This window comes from Myotis nattereri, assembly GCF_964212035.1.
Source record: "Myotis nattereri genome assembly, chromosome: 7".
Lineage (NCBI taxonomy): Eukaryota > Metazoa > Chordata > Mammalia > Chiroptera > Vespertilionidae > Myotis > Myotis nattereri.
Window position 1 is genome coordinate 61,825,658 of NC_138082.1, and position 15,941 is coordinate 61,841,598.

At 38.8% G+C, this 15,941-nt stretch overlaps 1 protein-coding gene across 1 annotated transcript in view; it reads left to right on the forward strand.

The window, feature by feature from the left end:
• NEB (nebulin) overlaps positions 1-15,941 on the forward strand; it is a 195,013-nt gene that overhangs the window by 32,778 nt on the left and 146,294 nt on the right. The window contains exons 24-35 of the mRNA XM_081095547.1: positions 651-749; positions 2,453-2,557; positions 3,126-3,233; positions 3,315-3,428; positions 5,849-6,046; positions 8,106-8,213; positions 10,083-10,181; positions 10,966-11,070; positions 11,157-11,264; positions 13,174-13,485; positions 13,588-13,794; positions 15,812-15,916. Of these exons, the coding sequence (XP_080951673.1) occupies positions 651-749; positions 2,453-2,557; positions 3,126-3,233; positions 3,315-3,428; positions 5,849-6,046; positions 8,106-8,213; positions 10,083-10,181; positions 10,966-11,070; positions 11,157-11,264; positions 13,174-13,485; positions 13,588-13,794; positions 15,812-15,916 (1,668 nt within the window). The remainder of the gene's footprint in view (positions 1-650; positions 750-2,452; positions 2,558-3,125; positions 3,234-3,314; positions 3,429-5,848; positions 6,047-8,105; positions 8,214-10,082; positions 10,182-10,965; positions 11,071-11,156; positions 11,265-13,173; positions 13,486-13,587; positions 13,795-15,811; positions 15,917-15,941) is intronic.

Below are 15,941 nucleotides of genomic sequence, written 5' to 3' on the forward strand. Positions count from 1 at the left end.
TCTCTCATGGAGTGTGCATTTGTGTTGGAGATACAGACGATGAACAAAGAGCACAGAAAAAGGAAGATAAAGATATCAGGCATTAAGACAGCTAACGTAGAGTGAATGCTACAGAATGAAAATAGGATGCTGTGGGAGAGAGGGATTGCATGGACTTGTAGATTGGATAGTCAAGGAAGGTATAAGGCAGCCATGCCAAGATCAAGGTAAGAGCAGCAATGAGAACAGCCCAAGGAGAGAACAAGCTTGGCATTAAGTGATTGAAGGGATGAGGTGGTTGAAGTATACTGAGTAGTAAGAGATGAAATGGTAGGAGATGAAGGAAGGGTAGGGCTTATAAGCCAAGAGACAGTTTAGAGTGAATATCAAGTCCAGTGGAGAGTCATGTAGGGCTTCAGCATGGGGAAGATGAATCTGGTTGCTAAACTGCAGGGAGACCAGTTTAGAAGCAACTTGAGAGAGAGAGAGAGAGAGAGAGAGAGAGAGAGAGAGAGAGAGAGAGAGGAAGAACATATCAACCAAATTTTCAGGAAGTAAACTATTTTTGGCTGGAAACTTTTTCTATGTTTATATATGTTTTATATGTGTATGTATACAAACAAGAATATAAAAATACATCATGAAATTTCATTAAAGAACATATTTTCTAGCATGCCTACAAACTTCATCCAGATAAGACCAAGTTCACAGCCGTCACTGATACTCCTGTACTGCTGCAAGCCCAGCTCAACACGAAGCAGCTTAGCGATGTAAGTGCCTTGATTGATACGCATGTGGGTGGCCCAGAATGCCTTGATTGTTTGAACTGTAAGCATTTACATGCTTAATCTTCATGCATGTAGTCATCATCCCAACGATGTCATTTTTCAAGATTTCTTTAAAATCTTGGAATGAAGTGGCCGAAGCATACTGGGGAGGGGGACAATAAGTAGTAGAGGTGAAATGGTAGGAGATAAAGGAGGGAGTGATTTCTGTAGAAATAAGTAACTGCTAGATTGAATTGCAGCCTCAGGAAAAAATGATGTTAGACAATAATTAAAATAGCTAGCAATTTTATTCAGTAACTCATTAATTTTTAGTGGGAATTTGCTCATCACGATTATACCAAAAACAATGCATACTAAAAATAATGCATACTAAAATTCCATGGTAACTTAAATAAACAACAGAAGCATTCACTTGAGTAGCTAACAAGGCAAGCATTTCCCATTCTTAAGTTGCCCAACAAAGACTTTACAATGAGAAAAAGAGCACAGAAATGAGAAATATATCAGACAATAATTTTTTTAAAAAAAGAATATAGGATGGAGTTGCAGGATTAAAATAGGATGACAGAAGGTAGAGTGACTGGTTGGACACTTTAAATTGGGTGGTCAGGGAAAATCTATGGCACAGTGGTCTTCCCTACTAAGATGGCGGGGGGGGGGGGAAGCTGCCGTTTTTCTCAAAGCATTCATAGTCATGTGGGTTGCCCAGTGCCCCTGTTCAAATGCAGATTCTGAGTCAGTAGGTCTGACTCTCTGATAAGCTCTAGGTGATGACGATCCTGCTGATTGATAGACCCAACCGAGCAGCCAGGTGCTAACACAGCTAAATGCTGACGAGCAGCACATCCTTCTCAAGACAATAAATTAAAACATACAGGTTGCCTTTCTATGAAACATGTTTTAATGACATGAATTCGCTCATGTGCCATGGGTAAAGAAGGGAATGGCATCATTATAACCGAGAAGTCATATTGGTTCATATGCAATGCTTCCTAGCATATTAATATTTTGTGCCCCAGAAAGAACAGCTAATCATTAACACCACTGACCCCACTGAACTTGACAAGATGGAATACGGTGCTGTGCACAGTGCCCAGTCCCCACCCCCTCTTCTCCTTGGCCCGGTTAGGCCAAAGGCTCTACTTTGAAGATGCTTATTGCACAGTCCTTCTCAATCTTGTCCATTTGCCTTCACCTGCACAAGTCATCAGCCCTGTTTGCTCTTTATGTTCCCTTCCTTCCACCTAATGTAACGTTTAAAATTTTAAATAAAGTTCTATACAGTATTTTGTATTTTTAATAAGAATTTACCTATCTTTTTAACTCTGCTAGCATGTTATTTAGAATCATTATTGTTGTTAGTGTTCTTACACAATTTCATAGATTCAGGGTGTTTCTGCCTTCAAGGTACAGCCTAGAAGTTTAGATCAGACAATAAGTTTGCCACGTACATATTGGATTTACAAAATGACAACCCAAAGTTTGGTTATACCACAAGCCCGGAAAGAGGGACTGAGCACCTGGGCTCTGGGCTGCACTTCAATGGGATTGACTCTTTCTTTGAGGCATTCAAAACCAAAAACAAAAACAAAACGGTAGAGATGACTTAGCGATACATATTCTTCCACATAAATTCAAGAAAGTGCCTATCCTGAACTGTTTGACCACTCCTTACTGTGTTTCAGCTGAATTACAAAGCAAAACATGAAGGCGAGAAGTTCAAGTGCAACGTGCCAGCAGATGCTCCACAGTTCATCCAGCACAGAGTCAACGCCTATAACCTGAGTGATGTGAGTACCAAAGCCACAGAGGCCTATGTTTATATGCACACAAAAAGAGGCAATGCCATCGGTGTTCAAAAAGGCCGGGTTAAGAGCTATGCAAATAAACAACTATGAGATTGGTATCAGAGTGTAAGCAGAGTTTTTTTTAAGACCTAAGTACCCTTAAAGACCTTACTTAGCTATCAGATTTCATTTTCCACAGTCTCTGTTACTGTCAGAAACATTCTGTTACCCCTCTGCTAATCCCTAGAGTTTTACAAGATCTCTCCCATGTGAATGTCATATTTCACCTCCTAGTGGTTTCTATTTTATGTTATCCTTTATACACCAGGACAGCAGAGTCTTTAGAAAGTTCACAGAACATTAGAACAAGGATGTGATACTTATTTGGTAGTTGTGGGATAAAGCTGGATGATAGGTAAATCAGTAGTATACTACTATTTGGTAAATATATTATATATAGGGAAATAAATCCACAGATGCACATTTACAATGTTTTTATTTTTATTTTTACTGGGTGAATCTGTGTTAGATGTTTTTTTACAATTCCTTTTGCTGAAATTTTCCTGTCCAGAATGTCTACAAGCACGACTGGGAGAAGACCAAAGCTAAGAAATTCGACATTAAAGTGGATGCCATTCCCCTGCTGGCAGCCAAAGCCAACAGCAAGAATGCTAGCGAGGTGAGCATGGCCTGGGACCTGGGCTGGGGAACTCGGTTTGTTCCCTGATGAGCGGGAGCTGCATGTGTGCTGTCTTTGCAGGTGATGTACAAGAAAGACTATGAGAAAAACAGGGGCAAAATGATCGGAGCCCTCAGCATTAATGACGACCCCAAGATGCTGCACTCCCTGAAGACGGCCAAAATGCAGAGTGATGTGAGTGCTCTTGTCAGTCTGTCTCGCTTTCAAGATGGCATCCCTGTTAACATGCCCAAGGGCAGTAGCAAGTAAAAGGATTCTCTATCCATGGACCTCTCAGGTTCAAAACAACAAACTGCTGGGGAGAACTTTAGAAGTGGAACAATCTCCCAGATTCTTCCACCTCTTGTGATTGAGTAGGAAAATTATTGCTTTGTGCTTGATGTCCATTCACTTTGAAAAATGTGTTAATATTTAATAGAATATTGGTTGTAATTCTTAAACCCTTTTGGAAAACATCACTAGGTATTCTCATATTTTCTTCTAATTGAAAAATAACCTTTGAAATCATGGTTTTAAAACTGTCTTTATTTTGGAAGAAAATCTTGAGTCAACAGATAAAAATCTTAGTGTAGCTATCATTGCTCTTTATTGATAATTTGGAAATTAGTATTGGCCTAGAAAAATGCTCATTAATCATAGGCCCTTTGAGAATCTGATAAAGTATTTGGATTATCCATCTCAAAAAACAAACTTTTTTCTATGCCTTTTGCCTGCATTTCAGAGAATTTATGGCTTTCCTAAGGCTTGTCTATGGACCATCTATTATCTTTTGGCTAAAATTCTTACTCTAGAGAAGCAAACATCTACTATTGCAAATTGCAGTATATGATGTATTTAAAAAATGTTTAGAGAACCACATAAGAGTGTTAAGAATGTTCAACACAGCTTGCAAATATCAGTGTTTCATTATTAAATAGATGGATGTATGTATTATTTGCTTTCCTTTTACCCATGAGCTCATGTGATCGGTATGTACCTTCTCTCATTCATTTTGCATTTACTCATGAAGAACTTTAAGACATCCCATTCAGTTACTTTATCTAATAACTTCACACAGAACTATGTCAGTATACCGTGCTTACATACATAAACGTCTTGTTCTCTACTCCCTTATCTGTTCTTAACTCAAAAAGGTTATAGCTCTCTGTTGAGAGCACATGTATATTTATCTTTGTTTTTTCATCCTATCACAGAACCCATTAGAACACTAGGCACATAATAGTGCTCAGTAAACACTTCTTAATTGATTGATGTTGGCATCCAAAAGAAAAGTCACTAATGAGCCATTATCACATAATATCCAGGCTCAATGCTAAGCTGCAGGTACAGAACATGCATAGCTTTTTAAAAGAATCTTTTAAAGCCCTTTGGACCTTTGACAACATTTTATATGTGCAGGTATGTGTGAACGAGTATGAACATAAACAAAGGAGTCAAAAACACTCCCACACACCAACTGCTGCTGCAACATTGCTTTATCAGTTTATTTGTAATAAAGACAAACTATGTTTACATTTTTTAATGTTTTTTCATACCATCAGAAAGTTTTCACATTTTATTTTTATAAACTAAGAGCTAGATTTTACAACTAAGGGATAAATTTATTCAGTGAAAGTTACAACCCACAAAATATTGGAAGGAAGATCACATTCCCTAACAGATTGGATCATTTGCGAAAGGAATTTCTACAGATTTATAATGCATATCTGTATTTGCTAGCTTGGGTCACTGTCTTTAATGATTCTATGACTATGGGGACATATAATGGGTTTAGAATTTTCCTAACGGCAACTGTCTCTCATTAAGGCAGTTGATGAAGCTGGGACTTTGACCTCATTAGTAGCCTGGCTAACCATTCCAAAAAAACAGCCAATGGAAGTGCCTTCTGAGGCTCAGTGAGGACATTCATTTTATGAGAACACAAGGGCCAAGGTTACTTTAATGGCTCAACTTCACAGATGTTTCTCCTTTGAGATGTTATAGCTACTGCTATCTGAAGTTTCTTTTAAATTGTTACCAAAAATTAAACATAGTATGAAAAAACCTTTGAGATTCTCAGTGGGGCTTATGCCCTGTCAAATGTGGAATAATCAGGTTGAAAAATCAGAAACTATCCCTTTAAAGATGACTTTAGAAACCCCAAGGGTCAAGTGTACACTTCTGTTTATCAAGCTGTCATCTTATAAAACCAGAAGTAGAAATGATTGTCTTATGATTTTGGTCAACCAAAAACACACTCCCTTATTGGAAAACTCTTCAAAGGTTAGATTACCTCCAGAGGTCGTATAGTTTGTTAGCAGTCTTTGAAAACGCCTGTTTTAAAATAAAGTAATACTTGGCTGAAGCAGAAGCCATGCCCGTTCCTGATGTCTGACAGTTGTACTTTGATCTAAAAAGAGATTTGAGAAGATCTGTCCATGTATGATTTGGGGGAGCATTTCAACAATGTGTAACATACGAACAGATTTTAGGAAAAAATAGCTACTCAGATGTTTGGATCTGTTTTTCTGAACTCGTATTTGTTGTTTATGAGAGATCTCTGTGCTTTTTCTGGAGATCCATTAAGGTAATAAATGGTAATTTCCTATTCACAGCGTGAATATCATAAAGACTATGAAAAGTCAAAAACTATCTACACGGCACCTCTCGATATGCTCCAAGTCACTCAGGCTAAGAAAGCTCAGGCAATTGCCAGTGACATGGACTACAAGCACGTCCTACACAGTTACAGCTACCCGCCTGACAGCATCAACCTGGACCTGGCCAAGAAGGCGTATGCACTGCAGAGCGACGTGAGTGTCCGATTTCCTCTATTCCCTCCTAAAATAAGGTAGAAACTGAGAAAGATTTCTAAGTGGGGTGAGTTTTTTGGCATTTCTCACAGATGTCGGCATGTTCTTCTGTATGTAAGAGCTCTGTAATGGGAAAGTTACCCCTGTGGTTCTATGAGAGAACACCCTTCAGAGTTAGAGAGACCTGGGTCTAGTATATACCCCATCACTGTTTCCCTTGGGGAAAGTTATTTTGCTGAGTTTACAGTCCGTCTTGTAAAATTGGAATAAAACAAAACAACCGTTTGGGGGATTTAAATGTTTGCAAAAATATTTAGCAGGGTACCAGGTCTTGGTGAGTTCTCAAAAAACATTCACTATGATTATCATCATCACTATAAATAATTTTTTACATAGATTTCTATCTAGTCTAAAAATAAAATATATAATTACAGCATCAATTTTTTTATAGTAGCTGGACTTTTTTCTGCAGATCAAAACTTCTTTAGGCAAATTAATTTGCCTGAGCTACACAATTGAACACTTTATCCTAACAATTCTATTTTCTAAACATGTGGCAAAATATACTTAACATAAAATTTGCCATCGTTACCATTTTAAGTCTACACTTCTGTAGCAGTTAATTATATTCACCTTGTTGTGCAACCAATCTCCAGAACTTTGTCATCTCACAAAACTGAAACTACACACAAACAACAGCTCATCATTTCCTCCCTCCCTCAACCCCTGGCAACCACCCTCTACTTTCTGTTTCTATGAGTTAGACTACTCTAGAGACCTCATGTAAATGCAATAATCACATATTTGTCTTTTGTGAATGGCTTCCCCTAACCTTAACCACTTAGTGTAATGTCCACAAGGTTCATGAGTCTTGTAGCATTTGTCAGGTTTTCCTACCTTTTTGAGTTGAATATAGTTCTGTTTTATGCTACACCACATTTTGTCTGGCCATTTACCAGTCAGTGGACATTTGGGTTGATTCCATCTTTTTTTTTTAATATATTTTATTGATTTTTTACAGAGAGGAAGGGAGAGAGACAGAGAGTTAGAAACATCGATGAGAGAGAAACATCGATCAGCTGCCTCCTACACATCTCCCACTGGGGATGTGCCCGCAACCCAAGCACACGCCCTTGACCGGAATCGAACCTGGGACCCCTCAGTCCGCAAGCCAACCCTCTATCCACTGAGCCAAACCGGTTTCGGCGATTCCATCTTATGGCTGTGTGAATAATGCCGATTTGAACATGGGATACCAATATTTCCATCACTAAGAATTCTATTTTATACATAGTCATCTTATTTATTTGTTTAATTTTTGCTGTTTCTTCCTCCCAAATAAATTGTAAGCCTCTTACAGGTAGGAACCATATGGTTTCTTGATTTTTTTTCATTCTAATTAGAAGGCCCACACTAAAGAATAAAAATTTGAAGTTCGTATCTAGAGTTTAAGTTTAGGTACTATCTATAGCTAGATAATAAGGGTAACTAATTATTTTAATAATATTAAGTAAGTGTCCTCAAAATAGGACCAATTCCAAATGATAAGCAAATTGATGAGCATAACTGTGTTAAACTGCACTGTCAGCCAATGTAGAAACACTCCTAAGCTGACTATTACACATGAAGGGCATTGAGAGCAAAGAACTACTATCAACTCTTATCTAATCATAAAATGAGCAAAATTATCCAACTTTAATGTGGTTTTCAGTCCTAATTTGACCATTTACACATAATACTTAGAGCTCTAATGAGCAAACCTCTCACATTTGATTATCTAAATGTAACAACTTCATTTATTCCTTGAAATGCAGCTTTGAAATTAGCATTTTCCTGATTGAAATTCCACTCAGTTGAAAATAAAAATAAAATGAAATATATGCCCACTGGGAAAGCAGTGAGAACCTAAGGGCTGTTAAAATCTCTCACCAAGAATATGTTTACAATAACCTTAATGTCTGGAGTAAGAAAGCTGGTCAGAAATCTTAACATGTTAATGATTTTACAAATAAGCATGACGCTGAGCAAAAGAAATTTAACCTTTCTCGTGGTGTTCTAGGTCGAATACAAAGCTGACTACAACAGCTGGATGAAAGGCTGTGGCTGGGTGCCTTATGGGTCCTTAGAAATGGAAAAGGCAAAGAGAGCTTCAGACATCCTTAATGAGGTAAAGCCAGTGCATTCATTTGTCACAGAGAGATTTGTGCATGTGCCATGAGGAAATTCCCCAAACCATGGGAAGTGTCTCCTTTACCACTTCATTATCTAGTAATTGTTGCTGAGGGGAAAAACTAACCACATGCATGAATTATTCTGGTAGATAAATCACGTACGGGGACCATTCATGATACAAATATTTTAACAACTTTATAAAGGTTTACTTTGCATACCATAAAATACTATGTTAGGTGTACCCCTGAATGAGTTTTAATAGGTTCCTATAGTTGTACAATCACCATTACAGTTGAATTTTAAAATTCTGCTAGTTCTCCAAAATGATTCCTTGTAAAATTCCTGCTCCCATCTTCAGTTCCAGGCAACCCCTCATTTGCTTTCTGAATCTAGTGTTCTGCTTTTCTAGAAAATTCCTTTATATCAGCCTTCTTTCATTTAGAATAATGTTGTTGAGGTTCATCCATATACCTACATGCGTCTGCAATTCCTTTGTTTTTACTGTTGCGTAGCATTCATTTGTATGGCTATGTTGCATTTTGGTTGTCTAGTTGGTGCACATGTGCAGTTTTTCCATTTTTTGGTGATTATGAATAATGTATATAAAGAATATTACAGATTATGTATTATATATCCTATGTCATATTCTTGATGACTGTGAAGTAGTGTATAGATTATTATTTAGTCTAAGAAAAAATAACGATGATCTTGCAGTCTCAAAGCAGCCAGGCGAGATCTGTCCCTTCTCTGCCTACAGTGAAACATCCCGATACTGCCAAGCAAACCCATCATCAAGGAGGTTAGACTACATAAAAAAGGGGCAGAGGTGCTCAGTGAGAGTTGTCTTCCATACTCAAGATTTTGTTGTTCATGTTGTTTTGTGCTTTTGTTTGTTTTTGGTGAAGACCATTGTACCTACTCGGGAATTTTTCAGAAAAAGTTCGTCTGATTTGATTGTTGTCAGAAGTCTGAAGTTGAAAGAGTGATGCAACTCTGGGAGAATAGGTGGAGAAGAATATAGGGATAAGGGTAGCTAGAAGTTGTCAGCTCCCAATTCGAACACCTTCCAGTGTTCCCTCTCCTGTGACTTCTCAGCTCTTTAGTGACAATCTATGTACTAACCATATTGAGGCTTGCAGAGCAAAAGTACTCCCTCGCTTTTAAAAAAAATACATTTTTATTGATTTCAGAGAGGACGGGAGAGGGAGAGAAACATCAATGATGAGAGAGAATCATTAATCAGCTGCCTCCTGCATGCCTCCCACTGGGGATCAAGCCTGCAACTCAGGCATGTGCCCTTGCCCAGAATCAAACCCAGGACCCTTCAGTCCTCAGGCCGACACTCTATCCACTGAGCCAAACCAGCTAGGGCACTTCCTCTCTTTTCAATAATCCCTAGCTACTGTCCCAATTCCCCAATTTCTCCTTGCTCAACTAGAGATCTTCTGTAACTGCTGATGGTGTGATGGCGGAAATGACATCTCTGAGAACTTGTTAGTGCAAAGAACCCTAACTTGTCTTTCTGAATGGTTTTCTCTTAATTCTTTAGAAAAATTTGGAATGTTTCTGTATTCTGCTTATCTGAGAGTGCCCTCTTTTGTGTCATAAGCAAGAAATTAAGAGAGTAAAGTCTGGTTCCTGAAAGTTGTATTGACAAATCCAAGATTAAGTCAATTTTTAAATAATGGCTTTTGCATTGTATTCACCCCACCGTCCCCCCCAAACCAACCAAAAATCTAGTGTTTTCACATTTTAAAATCAGGAAAAGTCACGTCTCTCCAAAATAAATTTTAAAGGTTTTCATATATTAGCCTTCTGTGCAAGTAATATAATTGTTTTTCTTTTTTTTTAATTCACCAAACAGAAAAAATATCGCCAACATCCAGATACTTTCAAGTTTACTTCAATTGAAGATGCTCCAATTACAGTGCAATCTAAGATTAACCAGGCCCAGAGGAGTGATGTAAGTGTGAATCTTATCTGTGTCTCCATGAATGCTAACTAATACAAATACATTAGTATTCCAAATGTACTGATCACCTGTAGATATTATGGAATCTGAAGAGACTCAATGACATGAGCAACTGTATAATTCCCTTAGCTTCTCATTAACAAAGCACACCTAATTCATATCTTAAGAGTATTATGTACTGTGTGCTGTCCTTCCAGTATTTCGACCTTGATTTCCAAGGAGAAGGTAAGAGGGGCTTCTCTTGATAAAAAGAAACACTACACGCCTAATTCTAGGAAAGACCAGGAAGATGAATAGAGGCACTATATCATATGGAGGAGTTATGTTTTAAGTCAGAACTAAGACAAAAATCATATAATAGTCAAACCTACTACCCAGCACCCCCTTTAGGAGCCCACAGAGTATAATAGAGATGGTTGGTGTATCCGACTGCGTTAGCCTTTCTTATGCTCAGGAAAGTGTCTACACATTCACATTTTCATCAGGACACCTTCCTGGGCTAACTTCCACCAGCTGCCCCGACCTAGGTCCGGTGCATACATACCAAGGAGGCCTTGTCCAGGCTGAACCAGCATGAAGATAAAACCCTGTGTAATTGCATGTAAGACCTTGAATGCCTTCAGATGTTTGCAGCTGAATATGGGGACCACACAGACTCTTTCATAAGAAGCACCCCTGCGCAGTGCGGCCCTCCCTAAAATTATTTTCCTCTGCCATTAAATCTTTTTCCTACTTTATTAGTTTGTTTATGCATTGTTGTTTTTTTCTCTTTCAGATTGCCTACAAAGCCAAAGGAGAGAAAACTCTCCACAAATACAGCCTGCCAGCGGACCTGCCCCAGTTCATCCAGGCTAAAGTCAATGCCTACAATATCAGTGAGGTGTGTGCATGGGCTCAGCTGGGGGCTGCCGATAAGTCTTTTGTAAGTGTGGTCTGAGTTATACTTAAATGACGTTTTTCTTTCAGAATATATACAAAGCAGACTTGAAAGATATGAGCAAGAAGGGGTACGACCTGAGAACGGATGCGATTCCCATCAAGGCTGCCAAGGCTGCCAGGCAGGCGGCCAGTGACGTAAGTCCAGCTGGTGGTCACCTGTCTGTAACCAGAAATGTGGGCGGGGTGGACTTGTTATCCCAAAGTCCCAGGTCTGCTGTCCCCACCTGGAAGCAAGTCTGTTTAGAAAAGAAAGTTCCTTAAACAGATCTGATCAGCTCTCATCAACCACCCTAGTTAAAACATTCTCATCAATATTTCTATACAATGCACTTTATTCTCCTTGTGAAAATAAATAAGGTACATACTGTTGCAGAAGACCAAAGAAAAACCAAGCGATGCTTTAAAGAAAAGGAGGGACACTGTTTAATTACACCAGTGGACTTAGGGAATAGCTTTCCAAATCTGAGTACAGAAACATGCAGGGGGCTTCTTTTTATATCTCCCTGTGGTCTTTGTCCCGCAAATATGGATTATGCTTCTGGTCCTTTTCACGGGCCTTGCAAGAAGGCCCCCGGGTGTTGGGGGTCTCCGGCCCATATCTGGTGGTTTGTCCTGGCGCCAGTGTTAATAACCCTCCCTCTGGGGCCGTGCACTGTTCACAGTTTTATGGCCTCTGTAACAGGTTCTGCAAGACCAGTTTCTGGGAAGGAGGTAATGATTTAATTATAGGTTATCAGGAATGTACACTGAGCTTGCTGGCATGGATTCCAATTGCTAACCCCCCAAATATCAGGGTTACATTGGAATTAGCCCCTTTTAGCCTTCTCAATACTATTTAAGTATAACAGCCTCCTAATGGTAAAATTTTGTCTCGAAACCTGCTTAATTTATATGAGATCCCAATTGCTTCTACAGATGATGACTCGGCTTTAATTTTTATAGCCTCCAATCGTCAGTCATTAGATTCCATTACAGTTAGGAACTTTGTTTCTTTTGCTGTCTTGCTTTTACCCAGCTGCAAACTGAAGTCGCTTTGCTCTTAAATTTCAATACAGTGGACTCAGGCCCCCACCTGTTGTCCTGAAGGAAGTGGGATACCCTTCCTGTACCTGCAGTTGTCCTGAGGCTTCTGTTTTGTGATTCCCTGACTCCTGGTTTGTTTATGATGGTATTGCTCTGGCTTCCTGGGTTCTCCTTCCCCAGATTTACTTCTTTCTGCTCTGCATGACCCAGGGACAGAACACAGCCCCTTGCTTTTGATTTCCCCCAAGTCCCAAGCACAATGTCACTGACTTTGAAATGAAATTGACATTGCACCAGGGTAAATACGTGACAGTTGAGTAATAAATGCCTGTGTCCTAAAGGCCCTGCCTTCCAGAATTTCTCACTGATCCTCTTCCTCTGTGGGTGGCTTCCTCCAGTCTCCCCTCCCCGGGTCCTCCTTCTTCCCGTCCCCCCCCACCCCACCTTCCCCCCCTAACCCCCGCCTCCCTTCTCCCACCCATACACACAAACCTTCCCTCACATCTCTGCTTCTCAGTTTCCCAGGTCTCCCCAAGGAAGCTCAGTTCCCCTGACTATTATTCAGAGCCAATTAGTGTTTACACTACTGGCTCTGAGTCTCCCTTTGAATATGCAGACTCATTAAAATTCTGCTACCACCACTACAATTCTACTAATCAAACTGTCAGCTCTTTGGGATCTTCTTTAGCAGCCCAACGTCATTGGTAGAGATTGTGAAATATTTATCTTTTCATTTGTCTCTCTCAAGTATCTAAGTGGGAAGGAAGTTATTTTACTTTGTCATTGATATGAATAGGGATACCCCTACCCCAATCTTGCTGGGGTAGCAGAAGCACCTATAGACAATCAAATGGGCTCAAAATAGCATTTTAATTTTACCTGGCTACTTACAAGTGAGTATCTACTTGTTTGGTTATTGAAGTAATATCTGGAAAGCTCAATTGCTTCAAACCACGGTCTCATTGCTCAGTAAAATCTTCATTGATACATTTAAAAATATGCCCACTTTTGTCTCTAATAGGTTCAGTACAAAAAAGATTATGAAAAGGCCAAAGGGAAAATGGTTGGCTTCCAAAGTCTCCAAGATGATCCTAAACTGGTTCATTATATGAATGTAGCCAAGATACAATCAGACCGGGTATATAAAAATGACTATGAGAAGACAAAGACGAAATTCAACATACCCCACGATATGTTCAATGTTGTGGCAGCTAAGAAAGCTCAGGATATTGTCAGCAATACCAACTATAAGCATCCACTCCATCATTACACCTACCTGCCTGATGCCATGGACCTGGAGTTGTCTAAAAACATGATGCACATACAGAGCGATGTAAGTGACATTTACTTCACAAGACAATCTCCCTTCAAGGTCAGAGCCTGCATGAGAGAAGCTTTTGCCTGGGGCGCTCACTCTTTTTCCCCTTTGCCGTAGAATGCCTACAAGGAAGACTACAACACCTGGATGAAAGGCATCGGCTGGATACCTATTGGGAGTCTGGATGTAGAAAAGGTTAAAAAGGCGGGTGATGCCCTGAGTGAAAAGAAGTACAGGCAGCATCCAGACACCCTCAAATTCACCAGCATCGTGGACTCCCCAGTTATGGTCCAGGCAAAGCAGAACACACAGCAAGTCAGTGATGTGAGTACAACAAAACAGAGGGTGCAAAGGATGGAGGGAGGATTCAAGAAATATCGGCCCACTTAAAAAAGATTCTTCTGAGCTAATATATTTTCCTTAATTTAAAATTAATAATTACAATACTTTTTAGCTTGATCACTAATGTTTTCTTTTCCTTTTTATCTTGGCTTTTACCTTCCTTTTTGAAACCTCTTCCTCTTTACCTTGAAATACTGTGTTATTGGGTAAATTGACATGGTGCAAAAAATTCTACTCTGCTACTACTACTACTACACACACACACTAACTTTAAGCTTAAATCCTAGACACTTTATTGTGGCAAATTTATCATATCCAATTCTATATTAAGTTCCTTATATTTAGTGTTTATATGTAATACAGGGAAGTAATACACATGAGTATATTATTTTGCACCTCATTTCACCATAGATAATTATTATAGAGACTTTTTTTTTTACTTATGTCTTGGTGGAGATTAGTACATTGTTTGCCTGCCTGTCCATAAGTCATATATATAATCTGGCTAAAGTCAAACCTCACGGAAAGACTGGTGTATAGAAGAGTCAAAGGGACATCAAAAGCACACATTCATTAATTCATTGAATGAATGTTTTTGAACACCTTCCATGTGCCAGGCACTGTATTATGTGATGATTGTACAAAGATTAAGTAGACAAGGATTAGTGGGGTACAGGCTATAACAAGAATATAGGACAAGAATGTAAGAAAGTCGTGAGTAGAACAGCATTGCCACACAGAGAGATGAATGCTGCAGGAGACACACGTGCTCAGTAACTCAAGGGAAGAGGTAACTGCCTACTAGAGTTTCCCTAGCAAATTCGGGAAGGAAAAGCATGACAGTGAAGAAGTAATGAATGGAAGAGCAGTGAAGTGTTCAGGATTGTAACCTGATCATTGAGGGTTTTGTATGCCAATTTATAGTCTAGACATTATGGGGTAAGTAGCAAGATGTATTGCATATTTTTAATTCATGGAGTTGCATTATCATGTCTGTGTTTTAAATCTGACAAAAAATACAGAAGCTATATTGGAGAGGGAGAGATTGGAAAAAGAAGATGAATTAGAAAGCTGTTACAGACACCCATCAGAAGGCTTACTTGGACTTTAAGGCAGTAGTGATGGGAAAGGAGGTGTTTAGAAAGTAGAATTGATGAGATTCTGTGAATGCTTAGAAGTGGTTTCTAAAGTCAGTGAGGAAGTAAGGATAGCTCTGGGATTCTTAGAAGAATTTATTAGTATTTGAGGATTCACTTAGATATTAGCCACCTCAGACTTTACTTGTGATACATACACACCAGTTTACACATGATGTTCCATGTAGAAGTGCCTGGGAAATGGAGGTATGTATGATAAATACAGACTGAAAATCTCCTTGTGATTCCTGTTCTAGCTCAGTTTTAGAAAATTGAGCAATTTCTTTCATTTTTATTACCAAGAGGAGGATATAATATGATGTCTTTAAAATGACAAGCTAGGGTAAATCCAAAATGGTAAATCTTTTGAGTACACTGGATTTATGTATAAGCACCTTCATTTAACGAGAAAATTATTATATGCTTTTACTTGTACAATTATAATTGGAAAGTTTTAAGCAGAAGTGAAAGACATTCTAACCATCATTTTCTCTCTAAAAATAACAAACCCAAACCAAAACAACACAAGACTTTAAGAACTATTAGCTCCTCTAGCAAAGAATGAACTTTTCTGGCTTTGGTGTAGTTCACGTTAGAACCTATTTTTCATTTATCTTTGGCAGTAAATTATTTCTATTCTCTTAAGGATTCTTTCTCTGTATTATAATACACAGAGTTGTTGGCTCTTCCTAAAGACAAGAAGATGCTTGAGTTTCTGAAAAACAGGAAAATACCTTTGATACTTTAGCACAATAGAAATGGTGGGGATTGTGCTAGGAATAACTCCTTTAAGCATGCCACTAATGCATTTTCCTGTTTGTACTATTTGTAATGCCTTTTGTTGTTGTGGCTGTGTGTTGCAGATCTTATACAAAGCTAAAGGAGAAGATGTGAAACATAAATACACGATGAGTTCTGATCTTCCTCAGTTTCTACAGGCCAAGTGCAATGCTTACAATATAAGTGATGTAAGTAGGATCTTCGATGGGGTGT